At 39.1% G+C, this 26,788-nt stretch overlaps 1 protein-coding gene across 1 annotated transcript in view; it reads right to left on the reverse strand.

The window, feature by feature from the left end:
* SLC2A2 (solute carrier family 2 member 2) overlaps nucleotides 1-24,821 on the reverse strand; it is a 28,981-nt gene extending 4,160 nt beyond the window's left edge. The window contains exons 1-8 of the mRNA XM_057739993.1: nucleotides 24,748-24,821; nucleotides 17,165-17,257; nucleotides 13,645-13,907; nucleotides 8,565-8,689; nucleotides 5,815-5,930; nucleotides 4,761-4,923; nucleotides 4,085-4,272; nucleotides 1,019-1,123 (exon numbers count right to left, since the gene is read on the reverse strand). Of these exons, the coding sequence (XP_057595976.1) occupies nucleotides 1,019-1,123; nucleotides 4,085-4,272; nucleotides 4,761-4,923; nucleotides 5,815-5,930; nucleotides 8,565-8,689; nucleotides 13,645-13,907; nucleotides 17,165-17,257; nucleotides 24,748-24,762 (1,068 nt within the window). The 5' untranslated portion in view covers nucleotides 24,763-24,821. The remainder of the gene's footprint in view (nucleotides 1-1,018; nucleotides 1,124-4,084; nucleotides 4,273-4,760; nucleotides 4,924-5,814; nucleotides 5,931-8,564; nucleotides 8,690-13,644; nucleotides 13,908-17,164; nucleotides 17,258-24,747) is intronic.
* Nucleotides 24,822-26,788: the final 1,967 nt, after the last annotated feature.

Raw genomic sequence — 26,788 nt, forward strand, 5'->3', positions numbered from 1 at the left:
GACCGCTCTAGGTAATAGTTAATAGTCCATGTGCAGAGAATGAAAAACAGGTGACTGAAGTATATTGAGTATATAGTGCTGTGACCAAAATTAAAAGCACAAGCTTTCTGAACATCTGCATTCAAAGATAAAAATAAGCCCAATTATTCTCATTTTAAAGTGAGTTATATTAGTTGGGAAGTTTGGGGGTATTTTTGTTGCTGTTTTCTGTTTAATTCTTAGATTGTGATATTAAATATTCTTACTGTCAACACACTGAATCATTCCTTAGATAAGGTATTTGGTCTTAAGAAGAGTATATGACCTCTTCCCTTGTTGAAAAAACTTTTGAAAATATATAATAGCATTTGACATTTGAAAAAAGTTACATTTCAAAAAGAGCAAAAATATTTCAAGTTATATACCACTTCTACTCCGTCCTCTCATAATATCACACAGTCATCTACATCACCAGAAGCCATGGCTACCTGGAAGCTCTGCCCAATGGCTTAATGTTATAAGAATTTGATGAACCAGTTTAATTTTGCTAGAGGCTTAGATATCTAATTGAGAAGACCATGTTTATCTAAAAATTTTTTTAATAAGATATCAGGATAAAAATTTTCAACCACGGAAGGAGAGGAATCTAGGTGGAAGATCCAATGTTGATAGAAATGACAAGCTGTTTGCCAATATCAAGGAGCGTAAGTACAGAGCAAAAGAGAAAGACCCCAGGTATTTAAGCAAAAACACCAAGTGTCTGTGTCCCCAAGTGACATACTAACTCACAAATGAGTGACAAATGACACCTTCAGCAGATAAGGAGAACCAGTGGTCCACCTGCTCAGCTATGCCTAATATCAATACAGGGGTTGGTTATTCACATACAGGACTCTTCTTGTGACCCACTTTCTTCTATCTACATACCCAGTTCACGTGGACAATAAGTCATAGGTCGCTTTTATATTACAAGGTTTTTTGTGCTCCCATTTCTGGACTGAGGAACAAGCAGAATATTTATCTAGAGTATTTTACTTACAGAGAGAGCAGTAAAAACTGTGTTGACAGCACCAACTCCAATGGTTGCATAAACAGGTTGGCTGATTCCAGCTGTCTGAAAAATGCTGGTTGAGTAGTAAAATATCTGCAATATAGTAATACTTTAGTCTTAATCAAGAAGCCTAGCGCTGATGGCTTTAAAGCAAGAATTATTTTATTTTATTTTATTTATTTTTAAGCTCTTTATTGGAATATAATTGCTTTACACTCTTGTGCCAATTTTTGAGGTACACCAAAGTGAATCAGCTGTATTTACACATATATCCCCATATCCCCTCCCTCCCAGGACTCCCTCCCACCCTCCCTATCCTGGCCCTCTAAGTCATTACCCATCATCGAGTTTATCTCCCTATGTTATGCAGCAACTTCCTACTAGCTATTTTACATTTGGTAGTGTATATATGTCAATGCTACTCTCTCACTTCGTCCCAGATAAAGCAAGAATTATTTTAGTTTGTTTATTTTTAGTTATTTCAATGAAACCAGGGTCCCTAGAACTCCCCAAAGGTTTTAATCCACCCTCTTCTTCCAGGGAAGGAGAAATCACAATCTTCCTTCAGTGTGTAAAGCTTCCAATCACTTAAAAGTTCTCCTTATGTTTAGCTGAAAACTCTACATCTGCACTTTATTGTTTTTTCAGTTTTAAAACTTTTTGTTAAAGTATAAAACATGCAAAAAGTACACATATCGTTTGGGTACAGCTCAATTAATTTTTACAAAATAAATATCTGTATATAATTTAGATAAAAAATCATTTCAGAACTTCCCTGGTGGTACAGCAGTTAAGACTCCGAGCTCCCACTGCAGGGGGCCCGGGTTTGATACCTGGTCATGGAACGACATCCCACATGCATGATGCAACTAAGAGTTCACATGCCACAACTAAGGAGATGATGAGCCACAACTAAGGAGCCTGCCGGCCACAACTAAGACCTGGTGCAACCAAATAAATAAATAAAATAAATTTTAAAAAAACAAAACAGTGCTGAACATCTCAATATAAAATAAATCTTTTCCTGCCCTCCAGAAGCCCCCAAAATGTCACCCTTTTTTCAAAACTCTTTCAACTTCTCTCATTGTAGATAAATTTTGCCTAGTCTTGTACTTGATATAAATGGAAACACATAGTGTGTATTTTGTATCTGGCATCAACATTACCTTTGAGAATCATCCATATTGTTGTATTTGCAGGCTGTTCATTATCCTTGCTATTTAGTATATTATTGTATAATATACCACAATTCAGTTACCCGTTCTACCATTGATGGGTATTTAGGTAGTCATCACTTAGACTGATTATGAATAGTGCTGCTATGAACATTCTAGTACAAGCCTTTTGGTAAACTATGTCATGTTTATACCTAGGAATAGAATTTTTGCATTGTAGTGTATGCATGTTCTCAGCTTTGATAGATACTGCCAGTTTTCTGCAGAAGTTGTGTCACATACATACTACTATATATAAAACAGATAACAAGTGAGGACCTACTATATAGCACAGGAACTCTGCTCAATACTCTGTAATGGCCTATACGGGAAAAGAATCTAAAAAAGAATGGACATATGTATTTGTGTAACAAATTCACTTTGCTGTACACCTGAAACTAACAGAACATTGTAAGTCAATTATACCCTAATAAAATTTTTTCTTTAGAAAAGTTGTGTCAATTTGTACTCTCACTCATGTGTATAAAAGTTGTGGTTGTCATTACATGTAATCCAAAAATTTCCACTAATCTCAGTGGAGATGGAGAAATCTGCTTCACACCTCCCCAATAGCCTTTATTATTTAGTTATGTCCTTATGTCTTTAATAGTCTTTTAGATCTTTTTTTGGGTCTGTCATCTTCTGTCATTCCTTTCCCACATAGCATGTCCTGCTGCTGGTGCCTCTTCCTGCAGACAGGGCTGATGCAGGAGGACTTCCCAGACCGTGTTCAGTGAAGAGTGGATTACGCACTGCACACTACCCCACCACTTTAGGCTGCCCAACAGCCTCTGGTTCGTCACTTCCTGGATGCCTCTAAGTCAGGCACTGGGATGGAAGCTAAAGCAGGGAGGTTCAGAGAGACTAAGTGTTGTGCCATTGGATATACAAGCAGAGCTGAGAGAGAGGATACAGATTTGGTCTCCGAGCCCCAAAGTTATAAAGAGTTAAGAGATTAAAAATTGAGCATTAACGACCCATTAAAGGAGGATGGAGACCACAACAGAGCAGCATTCATTTTGTGGAGTGAAGCTCAGGTCTTTTGCTTCAACTCATGGGAATTACTTTCTTTGCTTCCCCCAGATCTCTGCCCATTTGTCAGTCACCCGCCCGCCCCACCAAAGTGTCTCTTTTTAAAAGCAATGAAAGGGGATAAGTGATTTTCTTTATCTAGTTTCTTAACAAATTTTGATTTTTTTTTCCTCTAGTAGCTAATTGTCAGTAGAATAGTTTTAGTCTGCATAATACAAGAATTTCAATTCAAAACCAAAAAGGTAGCTACTTCAGCACTCAGTGTGTTTTTTAATCATGTCTTTTCTATTACCCTCATTCTCCAATATCATAACAGTTCACTCTATTGTTTATTTTGTGTGCTGTCTCCCCAAAGAGAGTGAAAGTTTCTTGGATTGCAGGAAACTTCTTTGCACCAGGTTGTCTGGTGTACTTCACTGCAATAGATAGAGGGAACCATAGACTCCTTTTGCCTAGGCTATCAGAAATCCTAAATTTGATACTCAACTCTAGAAGCCCCTTGTAATTTAGTCTTCTTGGTATATTTATTCTCCCTTTCTCTCTTTCATATTTATTATGACTTGCCTATTAACCTTCATCTTAATAGACATGCAGACCACTGATTATTGAGATTTTAAAAAATCGTAAGCTAATTTTAGAAAGCAGAGGAGTCAAGACAAAAAATTAATGCTCATTCAATATATTTATTGCAGTAAGACATGTGATGTCTGCATTTTAAAGTGCCCTTTAGTTATTTAAACTTAAACCCCCTTCCTCATCTATCTTAACTCACTTTGCTCTTAAGAGTTAGGTGCTGTTCTTAACTTACCGCATTGATTCCAGAAAATTGCTGAGCCACATGCAGCATCAATGCCACTAGAATAGGCTGTCGGTAGCTGGAATTGGTGAAGAGCTGTATTATGGTGACTTTCTTTTCACTTGATGCTTCTTCCCTTTCTTTTCTCATCTCAGTGATGTCTTTGGTGACATCGTCATTTCCTCTGAGTCTTTTCAAGCCTGTCCCCCAAAATGATCAGGTTGAGACAACTCAAGTCAAATCAAAAATAAATTTATTTTTATTATGTTAATGAGAGAGCTACAGTTCCGCATAGCCCTTTCTATTACCTAATAGCATGGGTGTTGGAAATGCTTTCTTGTTAAATCAAATCCTGCTTTTTTATTTTTTAAAAAAGCAGAACATTTGGCTTCACCTTATGACAAACAAAACTATGATCCTTATTATCATAGAAGCATAATACAAGAAAGGTCTTCGAAGAAGTCTCTGTATGTGGATTTTCTATTTGGGTTTTTATGAATGTTTATGGTTGCAAATGGCGTGCACCCGTCATATTAAGTGATCTTGCATATTCTTCTTACATATAATCACTGACTTCATTTGGAAAGCACTGGTACCAGTTTCATGAGTATCCATTCATGCACACTGTTTCTCATTAGCTGATAGTTCCAAAACAATAGGAGGAAAGTAAAACCACCCTTAGACTTACTTTGCTTTGCTTTGGCTTCCTCTTCCAGCTTGATGTAAAGGTATCTGGGGCTTTCTGGACAGAAGAAGAGCAGCAGAGATTGGAGAAGAGCTGGAGCAGCAGACAGACCAAGCAGGATGTGCCACAGCTCACGATTGCCCAGGATGAAGTCAAGGCCAACGATCTGGAAAGTCATGGAGGAAGCATATCAACTGCATATCACTTTGGATCTGCCTCCTGAAACAATTTGTTGAAAAAGCAAACTGGCTATTTGATAGTAATCCCTGACAGCTTTGATTCAAGCATGCGCAAGTATGCACACGATGAAAACTATTACTGGTGTGTCTCACCTTAACTGAATTACAGACTCTTTGTTTTACACATAATTCACCTAGATATGTTTTCATTAACTCCTGTGGGGCATTTAGGATGGGAATCAACCACACTTTTAAGCACACATTTGATATCTAAAACGACAGCAAAAATCATGCATAACTTTGGACCTTTGTTAAAAAAATTTCTTCTTAGATTACCCAGAACTTAAATAGATTGGGGTTACATAGATAAAGCAATTACTCTGACGAGAACTAGTTTTGCGATCCCTACTGGATAGTCATAGGTTTGAGGTTCTGAGGACTCCCTCTGAGAACATAGGACAGAAGGAAAGAATAGAGCCAACTGAACAAGAGCTGGTATTGTAATCATTTGCATATTAAATCTGAGCAAGTAAATAGCTCAGAACAAAGGAAACCTGGGCAGCCAAAGTTTTGAAATTTTTTATTCCTTGAAATCTAAATGGAATAATTTAATTCTACAATAGCTCCAGCAGTTCAAGACTTGGCTTACCAGGTCACCCCTAGTGCCAACCCCACCACAACTCCATGGGGAAAAGTGAGGAGTACAGTAGTAGTACTTTAGCTTTGAGCTGAAAAAGCCAACTTCTCTATAACACCTTCACTACCACTTGTGGAACTGGGTTTTTCCTCTGTGTTGTTCTACAGTGAGAGTGGACAAGCAAGGAGGGAGAAGTTGGGTAAAGTAAAGGATGGGTGAGGTAGGGGGTGGGAGTTTTTACCTGGCTGATAAGAATGCCGATGACAATGGCCAGCTGGTGAAGAGCACCAATAGCCCCCCTGAGCGTGGTTGGAGCAATTTCACCAACGTACATTGGAACCAAGCCTGAAATTAACCCTGCGTGAAACATGAACATAAATGTTAAAGTGTAGCCAGGACTACCTCTATAACAATAATTCTGTTTAAGTACAGTCGGTGTTCTGCTGAAAGTCCCTTCCTGAGTTCATTGGAAGGAAGAGCCCTTGTCCCCAACCACAGACACAGTTTATGCAAAGAATGTTTGTGGATGAGACTCCAAATGAAGTTGCAGTTGGATATACAAGTAGAAAGGAATGGTTAGTCATGTATTGGCAGTTATTCATAACCTTGTCTTATTCCGTTAAAAAAAAGTCCATGTTAATATTGAGTTTGTATCATAATGCCTTAGGTTATCTACAGAAAAGAGACTGAAGCATGCTTTAACAATATTCTTAAAAACACAATAATATTCCTACTCTAGATCCATGGGATTAAAGGAAATTAAACATATCTAGGCCAACCTCTTTACTTGATAAAGGTGAGAGACGACTTACCCAAGATCACAGTGCAATAGAGTGTTAGTGGAGAATTGCAAGCCCTGTCTGAGTTTCCACAATGTGGAGGTGCCTAAGATCACAGAGTTGGGTGGGGGTTGGGGGGTGGAGATAGGAGTGGGGGGTGGAAAGGTGGTAGGGGTTGAGGGACTCAGGGGCTCTTCCCCCAGTTACTCCAACTAGAGCAACCTAGCTTCTTTATTTTCTCTACATAATAGGCTTCAGAAAATATTTTATTTGAATAAAGACTTCTGGTGCTTAAAGGAATACAAAAATTTGAAAAGCTGTAGGCCATTCTGCCTTCTATAGTTTTTCTAGATGCAAATGTAATCTAGAAATATTGGAAATGGTGGAGTATCTAGCCATTTGCTGAGGACAAAAAAAGGTCAGAGACTATCAATGAGCAAGGCTGAACGCAACGTTTGGCATTTAAAAATAAGATTTGTCAGAGGTTTCCTCTTAGAGAGACGGCCTACCTATCAAATGTATAAAAGATGCTTTTGCAAATTGTTTCAATTCTTTGCAATATTTTTTAATGCTTCAAATTGTTCTTAATATCACATGAACATTTGTATGTGACACAGCATTTGAATTTCTGCTTCTATATGTAACTCTGATGTATGGTCTCTTGATCTTAAAGAAGAAGGGGAGAAAAAGCATTTGTTTGGTCCTATTCTAGACTTTACTATTTTGTGTAGTGCCTAACATTATAGCTCAAGAACAGAAAATGCAGATCAGCTTGCAGGTCTGAAGTCACATGAACCTGAAGTCAAATTGTATTTCCTATAATTTTTAGCAATTTTAATGCTCATAATAGGATCAGATATAACTTTAAAAGGTGGTTGGAGAGTACAAGTTACTTGGCTCTGCTAGTGATAGGTTGCTCCACAATATGTTTACAGCATTTATTTTCAATTTTACCAAAAATATTCTGTAATTTTTTTTCTTGCTGTGTTTTGAAAATGGAGAGAAAAGAAAGAAGAATCATGATTTAGACCTCTTTGATGGTGTTATTATTTGCATTTTACAGAAGAGGAAACTGAGTCTCATATTCAATTACTAAGGCCAGACAGAGACAGTGCCTGAATTGACTCACTCTGAATCCAAAGCTTTTTCCACAAGTGGGTTGACTCTTTACCTTGATCAAGCTATCCTTTCGGTTATTTTTATTAGCATTGAAAATAACAAAATGTAACATTTAATTAAGTAATCTTAGACTTTTGTTTCAACTGATCATTGAAGATGCATGAAATTACAGTCTTTCCTCTTTGCAGGTAAAAATGTTAAAAATATTTTATACACCACTTTGTGCCCTCACCCTTCCTCTCCCACCCCCAGCAGACATTATTAGTGGCTATGATTTGGGACAATGGGTGCCACTGGGATTGAGAAGAAAAGATTTGACTATTTTAGAGAATGTTTGATCCTCCCTTTCTTCAGGCCTCTGCTAAGTTGAAAGCTTATCAGGAAGTTTGAAAAGCTATTTCCAAGAAATAGTGATTCAGCTATTTAGATGTGAAGTTCTTGGAAGGAGCATCTTTCCTCCATTCTGAGCTCCTCTACCAGCTGCTCTTCCTGATCCCCTCTCCCTATTAGTGTCACTGCCACTTTAACACTTCACCCAGCCACGTGTGGAAGCATTTCGGGTGAGTGAACGTGGTCTGAGAGATAGGCCAAGATGCCAAAGTCTTTCCAGATAGGAGAGACAGAGACATCAGTGGCCAAGAGGCCACAAATGTAGAGTTAGGGGTTCTGGGCATAGCAGTCTTCCACTGTCTACTGACCAACAGCAGTAATGATAACAGCTAGCAGATTCAGCAGCTTACTGTAGTCAGATTCTGTGCTGAACATTTTATACATATTCTCACAAGCGCTGCACAAGGTAGATACTATTATCCTTCTCGTTTCATGGATAAGGAAACAGAGTTAAATAATTTGTCTCTGATCATAGGACTAGAAATGATGTCATTGCTGTGGATAAGAACATAGCTTTACAACTCCACTTACTGGTCCCAAACCTCCCTGACTCAGGACTGCAACTTTATGCTATTGCCCTTCCCTTTTGTGATGTCACCTGAGGTTCAAAAAATTCCCTACCATATAACCACAGTTGCCTTAAGAATAATTATCAGTTGTGTGGATGTGTTTGTGTGGGAATGTGTGTGTGTGCATGACTTACCACTATAGAGTCCTGATATGCTTCTTCCTGAAATTATAAGAATGTGAGATGGTCCCAATTTCGAAAACCCCATCAAGAGAGCTCCAACTAATGAGAGAATGTTTGCTACCAACATGGCTTTGATTCTGAAAATTTGAAAAGCAAGGATTATAAATATAGCATCAAAACTTGATAAAATAATTTGCTTTCAGAGCATGATGAGATTTTTAGTGATAGAGCTAGTTGGGGAATCTTAAACCATGATTGCTACTTTGATCTGTCTATGGGTTAAAGCATTAACAATAAGTAATATTTACAAGGGTGAGTCAAAAATTATCCGCACTCTGGTTATACTGAAACTTCTGTTCCATTCAAGGCTACTGTCTCCCCAGTCACTGCTGTGCAGGTGTGAACATATTACATTAGCTCATTTGTAACTGTGGTACGAGTAAAAATGGATGCCCCACCTGTGATTTGCACAAAAGAAGAGCTGTGTGCAGTGATTCATTTTTTATGGTCTGAGGGTGTGCACATCCGCACACTCCTGCCCAAACTGTCGAAACTGCAAAAACTTCATTTTGAGATGTTAAAGCATCCTCCCTATAGTCCTTATCTTGCTCCATCAGACTTTCACCTGTTTGGTCCCCTGAAAGCAGCCCTCTGAGGACGAAGATTCACTTCTGATGAAGTGAAGACAGCGGTGCATCCGTGGCTCACAGCTCAGCCTAAAACATTTTTAATAAGGTAATACAAATGTTTTTTGACAGATGGGCAAAGTGTATTAAAAAGCAAGGAGATTATGTCAAAAAATGATGTATTTGTCTTTTCTAAAAAGTTAATTAAAGTAAATTCTACAGCCAGAGTGCAGATAATTTTTGAGTCACTATCATATGAGAGAATTTGAGTTGCATGTACCTGATCTCCACATTTTGATAGAGATGATTCAATTGTGATGATGACTAGTTTGCTATAAGATAGCACTTCTGACATCTTTTCAAATAGTTAACAATTCAGGTCTCTAGAGGTTGAGTGCTTTAAAGAATAATTGCCTGATGATGGCTAAATTTAATTCTGTGGTTGTAACCGATGACACCCCTTTTTTTTTCTTTTAATGGTATAAGTTTTTAGTCGATATAGATCATGAAAGGAACTTTCAAAGTTAAGTTTTATTTAGTATGAATTATTTGGAAGTAAATTAAAACATGCTTTTACTTTAAGCCTTATCATAGAGAACTATAATTACCCCTATTTTATCATTGTATGCCAGCATATTTCCAGAATCTATGAATTAATGTCAACCAATGTAAATTACGTAATAAAGCTGACAATAGCAACAAAAACATCATTTTCAAAATTAATCATATGAAAATTGACATTTGCAGGTATCTGATATTCTTCCTCCTGTTAAAAGGCATAGTGAGGTACACGAAAACCTTCTTCAAAGTTCAGTAGGTGATGATAAGGCCAATAAAAGAATCTGAGTGAACAGGTGTGAAAATGTTTGTTCCACAAAGAAATATAAGTATCTTGTTATGTTCTATTTCAATGTTTCAAGCTTTAATAGGTGAGCTTTTTCTAAGCAAGTATCTTAAACACCAAACAGATTTTTTTTTCTGGAAAATAAAACTATATAATCTCATATTGCAATGATTGCCCAACAAACCATGAGACAGGCTGGATAATACCCCACAAGAGTCCATATCCTAATCTTCAGACCCTGGGAATATGTTACTTTATATGGCAAAGGGATTTTGCAGATGTGAGTAAATTAAGGATTTTTGAGATGAAGAGATTATCCAGTCAAGCCCAATGATGTGATCACAACTATCCTACTAAGAAGGCAGAAGAGGAGGTGATGTGATGAAAGAGATAAAGCTTGCAGTGATGTGCTCTGAAGATGGAGGAATGGGCCACAAGCCGAGGAGGAGAGGTGGCCCCTAGAAGCTGGAAAAGGGCCAGGGAACAGACTTTTCCTCAGAGCCTCCAGAAGGAATGAGCCGTGCGGACACCTTGACTTCAGCCAAGTGAAACTGAATTTGGGTCTCCAAAACTGTAAGAAAACAAATTTGTGTTGTTTTAAGCCACTAAGTTTGTAGTAATTCATTTGAGCAGGAACGGCAAACTATTATTTGCAAGCTATCAACTACCCAAAGAAAAGCAAATAGAGTGATTTAGAGCTGACCAGCTTCAGAACTGCAGAGTAGAAAAAGACAGGGGATGTTTCTTTGTGAAGTGCTTTTTCTCTGCTCCAGGACATAGGGCAGGCAAATTCAATAATTTACCTTTGGAAATTGTTACTAGCTAGCTAATAATATATTCCATTGGGGGTGGGGAGATAAAAGGTTGTAAGAGAGAGAGATAGCTTGAAAGAACTTTTTTTTTTTTTTTTTTTTTTTTAGCTTGAAAGAACTTTTGATGCCGGATTGCTCTATAAGGTCCCTCTTCCTTACCACCGGTGGATGCTGGAGCACTTTCTACAACTTAAAGGATTTTAACTTCTGCTCAGACATGAGAAACAGCCAAGAATAAATAATCTAAAAATACATGGAATGGTTGAATCAGAGAGAAAGAAATATATATGCCTAAGTATATTTCTTTAAATCTTGCTCTAAATACTTCTATAGCCATAGGCTTCTTCATCACCATCATCATCATCTTCATCTTCATCTTCATCATCATCATCTACCTTTGCTGGCTGCTCACTCTGTGCTGGGCAGTGTACTAAACCTTTTATATTCATTTTCATTTGATCCTCACAATAATGCCACGAGAGAGGTATTTTTTTCCCACATTGCAGATGGAGAACCGAGGTAACTTGATCATTTTCACATAGCTATTAAGTGACAGAGCTGGGACTTGATCTGTGTGAAACCAAAGGTTAATGCTTTATTTTGGTGAGTTCCGTTTTTGATATGAAAGAAAGGACACTTTCAAAGGCAAGCTATGTGTACCTTCCTTCACTCATGATAGTGTGGACTGCCCAGATCATGGTCCGCCAACCTTACCTTGCTGGTCATAGACATCTATTGACTATTAACACAATTACAAGGAAAGACATTTTTTAAAGCAGTAATGCAGAAGTACATTTTTATGTACTTTTAACTAGTAGAGAAATGACCTTGGCAATAAAGCCCATCATGTCATTTCTCAGTGAATCTCCCTAGAAAAATAGTTTTGTGGGAGAGATTAAACTATTTTGTCTTAATTTTGAAGTTAAAATTATTAGTTTTAGGGCTATTTTCAAGGAGGATCATTTTTCTACTGAGAGTTGGAAGAAGCCTCACTTTTAGTTCACCATAAATTATTTGATAAATGATGATTTGACATGCTTTTGGGGTATGACCATTGTTGATGCTAAACCCTAAGACTTGTTGTTGTGTTGGCTGTGCCAGGTCTTAGTTGCGGCACATGGGATCTTCTTTGTCGCATGCATGTGGTATCTAGTTCCCTGACTGGGGATCAAACCTGGGCCCCCTGCCTTGGGAGCGCAGGGTCTTACCCACTGGACCACCAGGGAAGTCCCTAAATCTTGAAGACATGCCTCCTGGTTCCATCACCAGGACACTAATTAAATGTTTTAGAGTATGTCGCTGGATTGTTAGAATCCCGTCTCTAAATGAGGGGCAAGGGTTTAAATTTTTTCTTCAGTGATGAGAAGTACAAACCATCAATAGCTGCTAAAAGAGTTGGCCTGTCCATATTTTAAAATTTAACTTAGTTTTACTTCATTTTATTTATTTTAGACATAATCTAGAAAAATGTCCAACTACTGCTTAAACCATCTTGGTGCAAATTGAAATGATTTTTAAATTATTAAAATGATTAAAGCCAGTTAATGACCTGCATAATTTATGGGTACTGATTTAAAGATCAGCTAAACACCAGTAAGTTGATAAAAATTTGAAGAACTGACCATTTTCTTTTATGGTAGAGGAAAGTCCCTTTCAAATAAGAACAAGAATAAAACTTCCATTACCATGCTACCCATAAGTTAAGAGAAATTCTTACCGTCTTATTATATAAAAGCTCCAGCACAAGAGGAAGAACTTATCAGAATTTAATAACCAGAGAGGGAAAACTATAATTTAAAGGAGGAATTTAAGGGCTTCCCTGGTGGTCCAGTGATTAAGACTGTGCTTCCACTGCAGGGGGAGCGAGTTCTATCCCTGGTCAGGGAACTAAGATCCCGAATGTCTTGTGGCCATGGCAAAGAAAAAAAAGTGGGGATTTTAATAATTAAACAAATTGTAATCCAGGATTGCTAAGATAGTTGCCTATGTCATTTAGATCTTTAAAAGTTTTTGCCTTTTCTAAATTTTCCATATTTGCATATTTTTATCATGAGAAAAAAAGTGATAAACAAACGGATGAAAAGAGCAGAAAATAATTCTAAAGAAATAACCATTTTATTTTCTGTTTTACTTCCTCTCTATGAGGGTGGGGGAATCCCAAGAGCTTTAGTACATCATATGACTAAATGAAATTTGAGTGTAAAAGAGTTCCACTGATGTTTTCAGTCCAAAACACCTAATAGAAACCAAAGTAGAGAAATGGAGATACCCCTTGCTTCATTTGTGGCTGGGGCTTTGAGATAGCAGTAGCGGCAGCCAGAAACCCCATGCCAAGTAGAATGGGAGTTGGGGATATTGACTTGACCTTAGGACTTGACTGATCCAAATGTCAAATTCTAATCTGAAAATGAAAACCTGGATGTCTGAGAAACGGAGCAATTTGGTGAACCCAACAATAGACTCCCAGGTTAAAAATTCCACGTTTGACTCCCCATTGAATTCCTGAGTAAACCATTTGTGCAGTGGTTTCTTAATATGTTTTACAAGCTACAAAGTCAGAGAATTAAAGTGATTATCTAGAAATACACACCAAACTCACTTTTGCTGTAAATGCCTCCACAGTTAAGCAGATTGTTGCAACAGCTTTCTCCATTATTTGGTCCAATACCAACCAAACTCATAGGGTCATGAGTTGAAAAAACAACTCTAAAACTATTCCGCAAAAGAAAACATGATTTCTTTCTAAACAATGTATGTAACCCAAAATACTAAGTTTCTGTGTTCATGCTTATTTATGAAAATTTGCCTACCTTCCAAGCTGGTCCCCAAGCAACCCACCAAAGAATGATGCAATCATTCCACCAACTGCAAAGCTGGACACAGACAGGGACCAGAACATGGTGATGAGGCTAGCAGATGCCATAGTCTCTTCCTCAGCCCAAGGGGTTGGTGTTGGGTCCCCTAGGAGTGGGCTTGTGGGCAGTTCCTCTGTACTGTTGATAGCATAGTTGTTGATAGCTTTTCGGTCATCCAGCGGAACACCCAAAACATGTCTATAATGGGTTATTATTACCTAAGGAGATAAAGAAAAATAGCTCCAATATTTCAAACATTCTGCATGTTTCTGTTTGTTTTTCCTTTAAAATATTTGTTAGGTGTTTAAACAGGATTATCTCAATTATGTGTGTTATGTACCTACTAACGCATATAGATTGTTTACAGTTGACCATATCCTATAAAACAGAGGTCACAAATTCCAGTACCAGCAGGAACCAGGCAGGAACAAACAAGTGAAGGAGGCAAGGACCTTGATGACTAGAGGACTGAAATACTGTCTGTACTATTGAGAATAGAATCGTGAGTAGGCAGAATTTATTTGTCCCACCTGAAGAAGGAAGTTGCAATGTGAGACTAGTGTTGTGTGTCCTTTAATTTTTAAAGAGAAGCCAGAAATCTGGATTTTTATGTGAAATTCTTCAAGTTTTAGAGGTTGGCAACTATCCAAATTGAAAAATATCCTTCAGGTTGAAAATTTTCACTCCACTGTTCACCCCTGCATAGCAGGACTTAAATTGGCTTCTGTAAATATTTTAATAGAAACATAAAAATGGGTATAAGAAAAAAGATTGGGAAAGATAAGATGAGGCCAAAGATAAAGTTGGTATACAAAATTCAAACACCAGGTGCTGTATCCTTGCTCTAGGTAAGCTATAAATTTATTAATAAGCTTCCTAGTAGCCAGTGAAAAGAGAGGAAAACAATCATGTATATTGGTGAATTCTGAAGATCAAAAACAACTCAGTAGTCCTTGAGAAGGTATTGAGACCTGAAGGAAGTTTCTTGTATGGGTCCTCACAGAGTTCAGTATGTAATAGGATAAACAATGTTCAAAACTAGATTTCACAGTGCCATGTTTTATAATGTATTTCAGTAGAGGCAAAAATCAAACTAAAGCATAATTGAGTAAATGCACATCCTTTAGGCTCTCTTCCTTCTGTGTCATTCCTCTTGATGATTTGATCACTATTCAGCAGCAATGAGCTGGGACGACCTCTCGATAAGGACCTAGAACGCAGCTGCCCTAGGTTGCCAGTCCTGGCCAAAGTCCTATGTGGTAAAGGCAGCTGATGAGGGAGAGAACGATATCCTCTTATGATAAAAGAAGTCTGATCCAGACATTTACCTCATTGGAAGGCCACTCTATATGGAAACTATACATAGAAGAAAGGCTGAAAGGAAATATCCCAAATGTTCTCAGCAGTTTGCTCTACATGAATAATCATGAATTTTTTTTTCTAAAACTTTCTGCAACAGGCATGCATAGTTGTCATACTCATAAAAAAGTGTGATTTTAAAAGACTCTAAAATAATTCCAAATGTCATTTTGCTAATAAAAACAAATGGGCCTGAATGACTTTTCTTACATAATAGGGTTTAGCAGCTCTTTAAATACAGAAGGAAGGGGTTATAGTGAGGACACTAAGCTGGATGCCAGCGAGGGATTTCTGTTTTTAGGTCTGGCTCTAGGACTTGGATTGGAGGAGGAGAAAACTTAGATTAATTTTCCCTCCAAGACAGACGAGGATGGTTTAAATGAGGATTTTTTTTCTTATTTTTTTCTTTTTTATAAATGTATTTATTTATTTATTTATTGGCTGTGTTGGGTTTTCATTGCAGTGTGGGGGCTTTCTCTAGTTGCTACTCTTCATTGAGGTGTGCAGACTTCTCATTGTGGTGGCTTCTCTTGTTGGGGAGCATGGGCTCTAGGTACACGGGCTTCAGTAGTTGTGGTGCACGGGCTTAGCTGCTCCAAGCATGTGGGATCTTCCCGGACCAGGGATCGAACCTGTGTCCCCTGCATTGGCAGGCGGATTCTCTAGCACTGCGCCACCAGGGAAGTCCCTAAATAAGGATTTGAAAAGTTCTCCCACAGGAAGAGGAAAGGTTCTACCAATTCCAAATTTCAGGAATCCTGTTAAATTGGCACGTGCTGTCATGACTCACAGAAAAAAGATACACCCCCCCCAGAATTATTCCTTTAGTCTCTCAGCCTTGGCAAGTCCTGCCACACTCACGATGCTAAGTGCTACCTAACCAGAGCACATCTTTTGGTCCAAGGAGCAACGCTTTTCAGCAGATGGACTATGACAAGTACACATTTCACACATTCACACCCTGTAGTCGCTTACATTTTCCTTGGAGTCCAGTATTGTAAGAGAAGCAGATGAAATAGGATGGACTCATAGAAGGCACCCAACAAATGCTTGTACCCTCACCTTATGCCACCCCTTCCCCCAGCTTCTTGTCTCTGTCTCCTCTTCATTGACTAAACAGTTTATTGTTTACATCAATCATTGTGCTTGGCATTGGTGCTAAGAAGATGAACAAGGCATGAATCCCACCCTAAATGACCTGACAGTCTGAGTTAGAGCAGAGGGATGTGAGAAAAATGACATCCCTCTCCTGTCTATTCACGTAACTATTATTTAAACGTTTCATGTTATTTTACTTTGGATCACCAATGGGAGACAGAAGTAGGCATAGAGACTAGAATCTTTTTAGTGTTAGGGCTCCTAAAATGCTTTTTGTTTGCTTGTTTGTCTTTTTTTTTTTTTTTTGTGATGAGAACTCCTAGGATTTACTCTCTCAAAAACTTTCATATATATCATACAGCAGTGTTAATTATATTTATCACGTTGTATATTACATACCTAGTATTTATTTATCCTATACCTAGAAGTTTGTACCTTTTGACATCTTTCATCCAATTCCATCCCCTCCCCAGCTCCCCCCCCCCCCCACCAGGGCTCCAAAATGTTTTGATCTGGACAAGAAATGGGCATAATAAGGTTGTTGGGTGAGTCAAATGGGGGGAGAGCATATGTTAATGTCTGACGCACAGTAAGTTGGTGCTCAATACATGTCTGTCCGCTGGAAAAAAACCCCATCCTTCCATTGTTTCCTCTTATTCCTTGGCTTTTCCATTTGTGTGTCTGGGAGCTCTGAATGTATCTTTCAATAAGCTCTTAAGCTTTTTTTAAAAAAAATCCTTAGGCACATGGTACTCTGGCTGGAGTTCTCTGTAAGCTCAGAGAACAGCTGAATCAGAGATCAAGGATTATTTATTACCCTTTCTTTTTCTGTGAGGGTTTTTAAGTGAGGGGTCAAGGCCAAGTTATCAGCCTTGGAACCACGCATGTGGTACCTGACAGAAGACCAGGATTATCCCGTGTTCCCCACGTGGACACAGTTTATCTCTCTGGATGAGGAGCAGATACCTTTCTGTCACTAACAGAAATTGCCAAAAAGAGAATTGTACATTTCACTTGCCTGTTGAGGTGCATTGATCACACCAATGTCATATCCAAACCGGAAGGAACTCAGCATTGCAGTGAAGACAGCAAAAACCAAGGTCCCGGTGACCTGTGGGGAATGAATCACAGGGCTGGGGAACACAGGCAATTTCCGTTATCCATCGTCCCATCACTCTGCAGCTTGGACTTGCCCCTTGATACTCACTCACTGTGTGCCCTATGCTCCTGGCAGGGCTCATTCACATGGGAGTGTGGGCACCTTTCACTTCTCCTACACTGATACAGCGGCAAAATGCCTGGGACAGCTTCATCCAGGGCAGGAACCAAACATTCTTTTCCATCTATATGTGTGTGTGTGTGTGTGTGTGTATATATATGAATACATATATTCTTTTAAGCTTCAAAATCAAGACTCTGAACTAGAATTGCTGCTGACCAAAGGACACTGCCAAGATAAAAACAGTTTTAAGATAAAATCTTAAAAATCTTTGAAAAGTCAAATAAGACACCAGTGAAAACAAGAGATAGGGAGCTCTCCTGGACATTGCCATGATTTAGAAACACCTCAAAACTCATGTAAGAGGCATCACGGTTCACATCAATAACCACAAACATCCAGGTGAAGATACTTTTCAGGATCTGCATCTTGTTAAACCTAGAGCTGTGGATCAAGGGATACTATTTTCTCCCCAACTTCATGCAGTTACAAAAAACTGTAGAAAGTGGAGAACATCCACCCCTTTCAACCCATAATTGCATGTCTCACCACCTTGGAGGAATCATATCATGCATACAGAGTCACATATAAGGATATTTGATGTAGCATCGCTGTGCATGTGACAGCAAGAATTGTGGGAAGAACCTAAATGTCATTCAATGGGAAACGGCCAAATAGATTCAAATACATCATGATACATGCAACACACCAGGCAGCAGTTGAGTAATGGGATCATTACATACTGACTCATTAGGTGACAAAGGAAATTGTGAAATTTCATTATGTTTTTAAAAAGACAAATCTAGGTACGTCTTTGATTTGCACATGTTTTATGTAAATCATACATATTTTCTTGAAGAACAAATAACGAAAGGACGACCTTTGAGGAGGAATGTGGCGTTGAAGAGGTGGGGTAAAAGAGTATTTTATGTATATTATTGTACATTTTGTAAGGAAAATACTTCATGTAAAATTATATAATTTAAAATTTTGAAGTAAATGACGTGAGATATAATAGGAACTTTGTTGAATGAATGAATGAGTCATATCAGCACAGGTTTTGGTTCCCGCTCTGATACTTAGTGGGTATATGACCCAAGCCACTTTCCCTATATAATCTTCAGTGTTTCTCTAAACTGGCAGATGATTGTAAATCCCCCTACCTCAGCATGAAGAATAGCTAATTAACTGGACCTCCTCGTTCCCCATTTAAGCTGGAGGTCAGAAATTTCACAGTGTCAGCATCAACAAAATATTATCACAGTACCACCCAGAGACCCCTTGAAGTTATTGTCTAGTGGTTCTAAAACCAGACTTTACTTGGAGAGCTTATTATGTGTAGCTTCCTGGTGCTCACCTCAGATCTACTAGTGGATTGGAATCTCTGCGGTGAGGATTGGGAATCTGCAGGTTTGCTCCCTCTCTTTCCGTTAATTCAGAATTAATTGCAGGTGGCATCTATATAGACTTTCCCTCCTACTAAAGTCATTCCCTGAAAGACAAGCCTTCAAAGCTGACCCAAATTATATGCTAATATGATATATATACATGTATATATATGTATATATCTCCAAAGAAATATATAGCATCATGTAATTATGAAGCATATATATAATGTCATATATATCATGTAATTATATAATTCACATTTGCATTTATTAGATATAAATCACACATACATATATATTTATTAATACTCAGTTGTAAAATAATTATAAATAAATATATGTAAAAAATGCACGTGTGCGAGTGCTTACACACACACATAAACACACACGGTATGGTTATGGTGTGTGGCATTACCAGAGATTTTGAATTATCCTCTATAATGGAACTAGACATCTAAAACTCAGTGTCTCCGGTAGCCAAAGCTATGATGAGATTCCATTCACTTGGTTGGTGATTTCTCCTTACATCCTTTTTCCCTTCAAGCTCTTTCCAAGGACAGAGAATTTCATCCTATTTACAGGTAGCATCATTAGTAGTGAGGGGACCAAGAAGTGCCCTAAGAGGGCTTTAACCCACTTCCCTGCTAACCTCTGTTACTACAAGCTGCACAATCTGATGCTAGGTGCAATGCAGACACAGCTTCAGTGCCTAATACTGAATGTTTTGCCTACTGCATGCCATTCACTGCTGTATGTGTATTATGTCATTTACCTGTAATAGTTTTCTCTTGCTGGTATTACAAAAAAATCAAAGAAGGGGCTTAAACAACACAAATTTATTATTTTGTAGTTCTTGTATGTCAGAAGTCTGATGCTAGTCTCACCAGAATAAAATTAAGGTGTTGGCAAGCTGTGTTCCTTTCTGGAGGATGTAGGGGAAAATTTGGGTTGATGGAAGAATTTAGTTCCTTGTGGTTGAAGGACCGGGGTCTATGCTAGCTGTAAAGCAAGGGCTGTTCCCAGCTCTGGAGGCCACAACATTCCTTGATTAGTCGCACCCTTCCTCCATCTTCATAGCCAGACTCTCCCTATCTCAAGGTCCATAACGGTAATGGCATTTGTAAAGCCCTTTTTACTATGTGAGGTAACATATTCACGGGTTCTGGGGACAAGGCTGAAGACATCTTTTGAGGACCATTATTCTGCCAGCCACGCTCCTCATGAGAGTACCATCAGTATCCCTATTTTATAGATAACTAGACTAGCTAAGGTCTTACAGCCAGTAATTTGTATTGATAGAATAATGATTTGGATCCAGAACTTATGCTTTTAATTACTTGGTTATTTTGCATTTCTCATCAATCAAAAACAAACATTCACAAACCAAAAATGTCCAAAACTCTAGGACCCTAATCTTTCTAAATTGAAAAAAAAACCTAAGAGTGCACATATTCACAGAATTTGCCAAATTGTGGTGCTGAAACCAAATCACCAAACACCGACCAGTTCCAAGGGCATTTTCCATTTTCCCACCACTCAGCACACAAATCCCCTCCTTCCTCACATACCCATAGAAAACTTTTGTGAGCTTTCTGACAAAAATCAAAAAGGGCAAACAAAGGCTACTCAATTGCTCATCTCTAGCTCTGCGGAAGAAGAACCTCAGATCCTACCCAACACCAAGACCAGGGCTAGGATATATTCGCCCAGTTTCATCCCTGCATCTCCTTTTCTTCCCAAGGCAGAATCTCCCAGCACTCGGTGTCTCAGTGACTGCTGCACCCATTCCTCCCCTGGGCTTTTGCTCTCTGTTGGCTCTCTCCTCCTGTCCCCACCAGACAAGCATATAGTTCCTTTCTTCTTATTTTGAGTCCAACTGGTGACCATGGCAATGGTGAAGAGCAGTGCTACCGAAATGCAAGATGGGGGTGAAGGTGGTGGCTGCAGCAGATTTGGCCTTGTAATCTCCATTAGCCTTCCTCTTTCACTCCAAAGTCTCAGTCACAACAGTGTTAGCTGTTCCTTCATTGCTTTGACAAATACGTACGTTAATTTTCAAAGATAGAAGACCACTGGAATTCCTGTCCCATTACCTTCCAGTAAAATTGTTCTAAGTCATTACTATAGAATTACTGGAGCTGCCCCTAAGATCACTTTCTCACTTTATAGGGATAACAAAAAAGCCACTGTGAGGGAGATAGGAGAGGGTATAAAGGTTTAGAAATCTTAGGGTCTTTGTCCTCTGGTCTTCCTGGCTTCTTTTTCAGTGTTGGCTCTGGGGCTCTGGTACTGCCACCCATGGCCTGTAATTCCCTACTTTAATTCCTTGTGATAGAAATTTCATCCAGTTGGTGAGATAAGGAGCAATCTCATTTATTCTAAGTGGGTCACTAGAATTCCCAACCAAGTGATCATTCCAGATATCAAAGTCTCTGGAACTGTTGGATCGCATTTTCTTTTTTCTTGTTTTTGTTTTGTACCTCTTATTTTCAGGTTTGGTTTCCCTCTCTGAATTCCATTTTGAACTAGCTCTTTGCTTCCCATCTTTTCTTTTTTCCATTGTGAAATGGAAAGAGATACCATTTGTAGTCAACCCTCTTTGTGGTTAGAATTGGAAGTTTTGTTTAGGAGTGGGAAAATTTCTGAAAACTACGAAGTTTGAATTAGCCCATTAACTCCCATTCATTTGATCTAATGTCCAAGAGGTTGACTCAAGGATAGGTGCATAGCAGCTAGTGAAAACAGTGAGGACTTAGAGAGGACCTTACTCTGTCCAGGCTCTGTGCTCTAAATAGTTAGTCTGTTCTCTCAACAACCTTGTAGGTGAGAATTATTATACCATTTTACATATGGTAAAACTGATAAGGAAAGGGTAATGAACTTGTCTAAAGATCATATACCCACCAAGTGGCAGAAGATATTCAAGCCTTTTCTCTCAACCTCTTCACAGACAACAAGGTATTAAGCACGTACGTTTAGAAAGACTGTCTTCATTTGGAACTTAATAGTTTTAAGTTGAAGAAACTGTGCTCTATATCCAATTAAAAATATGCTCCTGGATACAATGTAGAAGAGTAGATTGTGTGAGTGGCTGAAACTTAACATTAAAAAAAAAACATGGTGTTTATTTTGTGGCTTAGAAATCAGATGTGGCCCATTAGGAAAAACAAGTAGACTTGGGAGTCAGAAAAGTCCCAGCTAGCCTTTAACGTCCCCAAGTCCCAGTTTCTTTGCCCCCAAAATGGGTATAATAATCATTAATACATAGAGTTATTATAAAAGCTGAATAAGATACATACCGTGGTCTTCCTATAAACAGTGAAAGGGCTATAAAACAACTGATCTTTAATCACATCGTTATCATCTCATTTATCACTCTTGCCAAACAACCACCTGTCCAGTTTTCAGACGTCACCAATAATCTTCACAACACTACTACAAAGTACATGAAATTCTCCCCATTTTACAGGTGAGGAAATCAGGGTTCAGAGATGAAGTGGTATGCCCGACACACATAGTTGGTGAATAACAGATACTCTTGTATTGGAACCCAGAGCTCATCTTAAGTTCCCACTGCTGAACAAAAAGGCAGATTTTCAGCAGCTGTTGATTGCCTAGGCTGGGAGGAGAGCTTGCAGTCTTTCCTCTACAAAATACCATGAACAGCAACCCAAAGGCAATCTTGCAGGCAACTTTGGAAAAGTCCAGGAGGTTCTCAAGCCATAGAATTTTCAAGCTGAAAGGGACCTTTGAGAGCAATGGATTCTAGTCTAATCTCTTCCTTTTTTAGTTGAAGAATCTGAGTCCAAGACCTTTTTTTATACAGCGAATTACTGGGTATATGCAGAGTGGGAACCCAGGTCTCATAACTCTCAGCCTTGTGCTTAGCTCACTCCTTTCAAAGTCTGAGTGGATTTACAAAGTTGAAATATTGTGCTTTACATAGTTCTCATTCTTTCTGGGTTCCCTTTTTAGACAATTCCTTAATTCTCAACAAGTGCTACAACACAACTTCTAAAGGTCCCTAAGGGAATTTAAATGACAGTTCTAAATGAAACGAGCATTTGCTATGTGCTGGCACTGTGGTTAAGCACCTTCCTTTTTGCAGTATCTACCAAACTTCAGTTGTTTGAACACTGCCTTCATGATTTTTGCCAAATCTACATACCCTCTGTGTAGTTATTAACTTAATATTTGTCTTTATACTGTTTTTAAAGTTTTAACTACTTTAGCTGTATCCTGGGCTGTAATAGGAAATCATGAAATCCTAGTTATTCCTTAAATACACATTATATAAATACATAACTATTGACATTAAGATGTTTGCCATCTGAGTTTCTCTAATATTATCTCATTTAATTACTCCCATACAGTAAAGAGCTGTTGTAATCTCTGTATATTCCATACTATATCCTTATGGTATATCCCAGTCTGTTCTCATTTATTTATTTATTTATTTATTTATGGCTGCATTGAGTCTTCATTGCTGCGCTCGGGCTTTCTCTAGTTGTGGTGAGTGGGGGCTACTCTTTGTTGCGGTGCATGGGTTTCTCATTGCGGTGGCTGAGTGCATGGGCTCAGCATGGGCTCAGCATGGGCTCAGTAGTTGTGGCACACAGGCTTGGTTGCTCCTCGGCATGTGGGATCTTCCCGGCCCAGGGATCGAACCCGTGTCTCCTGCATTGGCAGGCAGATTCTTAACCACTGCACCACCAGGGAAGCCCTATCCCAGTGTGTTCTTAATTTGTTGCAACAGAGAAAACCACTCGAGAAAACACTACACAGACTAGTCAGAAAACAGAGCGAATATCCTTAAAATCTCAATTAGTGGATAGGCCAGTTAAATAACTTAACCCCAATATCACAGCAGGTAAGTAATATCAACACACTCCTAATTCAGGCCCGTGACTGCAAAGCCTGTGCTTCTAGCCTTGTCACTGACATGAGGAATGGTTCAGCAGAGTTAGTTACACCAGATCGCAGCACTATACCCTTTTGATCTTCAAGTTTTTATTTTGAAAAGTATTATATCTACAGAGAAGTTGAAAGAGTAGTGCGGTGAACACTCTATAATCTTCACCCGTGTTCACCAATAGTTAACATTTACCACATTTGTTTAACTCTCAGTGTGTGTGTGTGTGTGTGTGTGTGTGTGTTGTTTTGGTCGAATCATTTGAAAATAAGTTGCAGATACTTGTGTCACTTCAATTCTAAACACTTCTGCATGTACTCACTAAGAACAAAGACATTCTCCTACATAATTATAATACCAGTCATAACCAAGAATGTAATACTTATAAAATATTATCTAATATGCCATTTTCAAAATTTCTCACTATCCCCATATTGTCCCTTAGGCTGTTTTCTTCTTCCTTCCAGCATCTAAGATCACTTGTTGCATTTGGTTGTCGGTTTTTCTCAGTTTTCTTTAATCTAGAACAGTCCCTCTACCTCTTGTTTTTATATATTGATATATTTTTTAAGCTCTTTATTGGAATATAATTGCTTTACACTGTTGTGCCAGTTGTTGAGGTACATCAAAGTGAATCCGCTGTATTTCTACGTATATCCCCACATCCCCTCCCTCCCGCGACTCCCTCCACCCTCCCTATCCCAGCCCTCTAAGTCACCACCCACCGTCGAGTTGATCTCCCTATATGTTGATATTTTTGAAGATTTCAGATCAGTTTCATGATTAGTTACATTTAGGTTAATATGCCTTTTTTTTTGCACATTCTTCAGTAATGTGGTTATGCAGTACTACTCGAGAAAACATTACACAGACTAGTCAGAAAACAGAGCAAATATCCTTAAAATCCAAATTACTAAATAAAAAATATGATTTTTTAGCAGCTAAATTAACTATCAATTGGCCAAGAGAAGTAGCTTTGACCCGTGATAGCTACACACAACATCCCCCAAATCTTCAGTATGCTCACTGACTTCAACGGATTTCCCTGTTCATGTCCTCAAATGCACATAGTATGACTGTACCTTATCTTCTGTCATTTTGTGGGTTGGAATCCTCCTCTTAATTGCAGGTTCTGTAGTGAGTGTGGCAGATGCAGTGGCCAGTCCTGACTGTCCTCCTCCAGCTTTCTGAGATTAGTTATACATTAGAGTAGGAGGAGCAAGGCAAAGAAGGCATGAGGCCAAGTCTAATCTTGGGCGGAGGATGAACATTGATGAGAATTTAATCAATAAATGCTTTGCCTCTGTGACTTGTGGCTTCCGTGCCTTTGTTCCACCAGGAAAGAAAACGGGAGCAGGTCCCTTAGGCGTAAGTTACAAACCAGAGGCGGTCATGTTTTAAGGCATGTACTAAGTGGGGCACTAACCAGGGGCAAGTGAAAAAAGAAATCTTTGGGGTCTTTTGTAGAAAATGAGATATGCTGGGCTGCCATGCTATGTTGTGGGGACAAGAAAGACAGGTGCAGGAAGCACAGGCACTGCCCTGCAGAGAAGCAGTACTGTGGTGCATGTGCTTCAGAGCTGGACTGTGTGGCCAGAGGTCACTGTAGGCTTGAGTGGTTACCTGAATGCGTTTGGAGAGTCATGAACCTGGGTTTGAATCTCACCATTTTACTGGTGGTGTGACCTTGAGTGGCTCACTGTGACTTTTCTGTGCCTTAGTTTTTTCACCTGATAAAATGAAAATAACAGACCATACACTTGGTTTTATTAGTTGGGTTAAATGTGGTAATATACGAAAGTATTTAGCACAGTAAATAAGTGCTCGGCAAATGCTGGTTGCTATTGTTTGTGCTATTACTGTTATTGGTTCGGTGTATGTCAAGAAGCACCTGTTGGAGGCAGTAGTGTACAGCTCTCAAATAAATCTGCTCACAGGGGCTGGAGCTTGTGCCCTTCTGTGTACCCTCTATGATATCCTGTCTCCGTGGTGGGGCCAGGTGACATCAAAATTGGTTGAGCTTGAACTGTGCCTGGCAAAGAGTGTTACTGGTTCTACTGAGGCTCAACCGGAACCAGTGTCCAGCAGAGAAAATGTAACCAACAGCCCCATAAATGAGGGGTGTTATGAAGAAACAGAGGGTGAGGAGATAAAGGAAACTCAGATTTCATTTGTCTTTGATTTCCCCACCCCCCTTTCATTTCTACCACTTCTCCAAGGTAACGCAAGTGAGTAAATAATTCAGTTCAAATCGCCAACTTTTACTGAGCCCAGCACAGTCGCAAGATCTGAGATGCATGATATAAATAAGACACTTTGGAGCTCATAATGCAGAGGAGAGACAAACATAGCCGTAAACAGCAATACAGTAATTTTTCAGTGGAAAAGCATGAATGAATATTATTAGCAAAGATAGTTAATCTTTATTGAGTTCTTGCTTAGTGCCAGGTACTGCTCTCAGCACTTTACATGGATTAACCCGTTCAATCATAACGTAAGGCCCTCTCCCTTGCAGAGTCAAGCTTTGGGGAGCAGTTCTGAAGTCAGGCTTTAAAGACCCGAGGTAGCCACGCTGCTGTTGGTGCACAGCCGGCTCCTGGCTTTCTGCTCCAGTTTCCGCGGGTGGTGCGCACGACCAATTGTCAGAGCGTCTTTAATCAGCAGAAGATTCCTTAGCAATCATTTTCCAGGGACATGACACTCTGCCGGAAAGTCTTTGTGCGGCTGTCAAAATGATAGTTCCCTCTGTTTACCAACCTTTGTTTTTTGAATCTTCCTTGCAGAGATGGCTTTCAGTGCAGCGGGGGGCCGGCAAACCTTTAACTTCCGCCTGGCGCGCCGCGCGCAGGGCAGCTGTTCTCTCCATCGGAAGCTTGCTCTGCCACTCGCCTAACCCGGACCCTGGACCTTAAGCCACTTAGACCAGTTTCCTCCGGTTTAGCCCAGACCTCTCCTGTTCTGCTCTTACTCAGAAATGAGTAATCTCTGCACTTTTTAGGGATGGGCTGGAACTTCATCTCCAGTTGTAGGGTGGTGGAATTGTTACAGTGATTGCATTGGGATTTAGCCCTTGGAGAACTCGTAATCCATTTCGACCTCTCAGGAGAGCTTGCCTTAGCGCCC

This window comes from Hippopotamus amphibius, chromosome 6 (assembly GCF_030028045.1).
Source record: "Hippopotamus amphibius kiboko isolate mHipAmp2 chromosome 6, mHipAmp2.hap2, whole genome shotgun sequence".
Classification (NCBI taxonomy): domain Eukaryota; kingdom Metazoa; phylum Chordata; class Mammalia; order Artiodactyla; family Hippopotamidae; genus Hippopotamus; species Hippopotamus amphibius.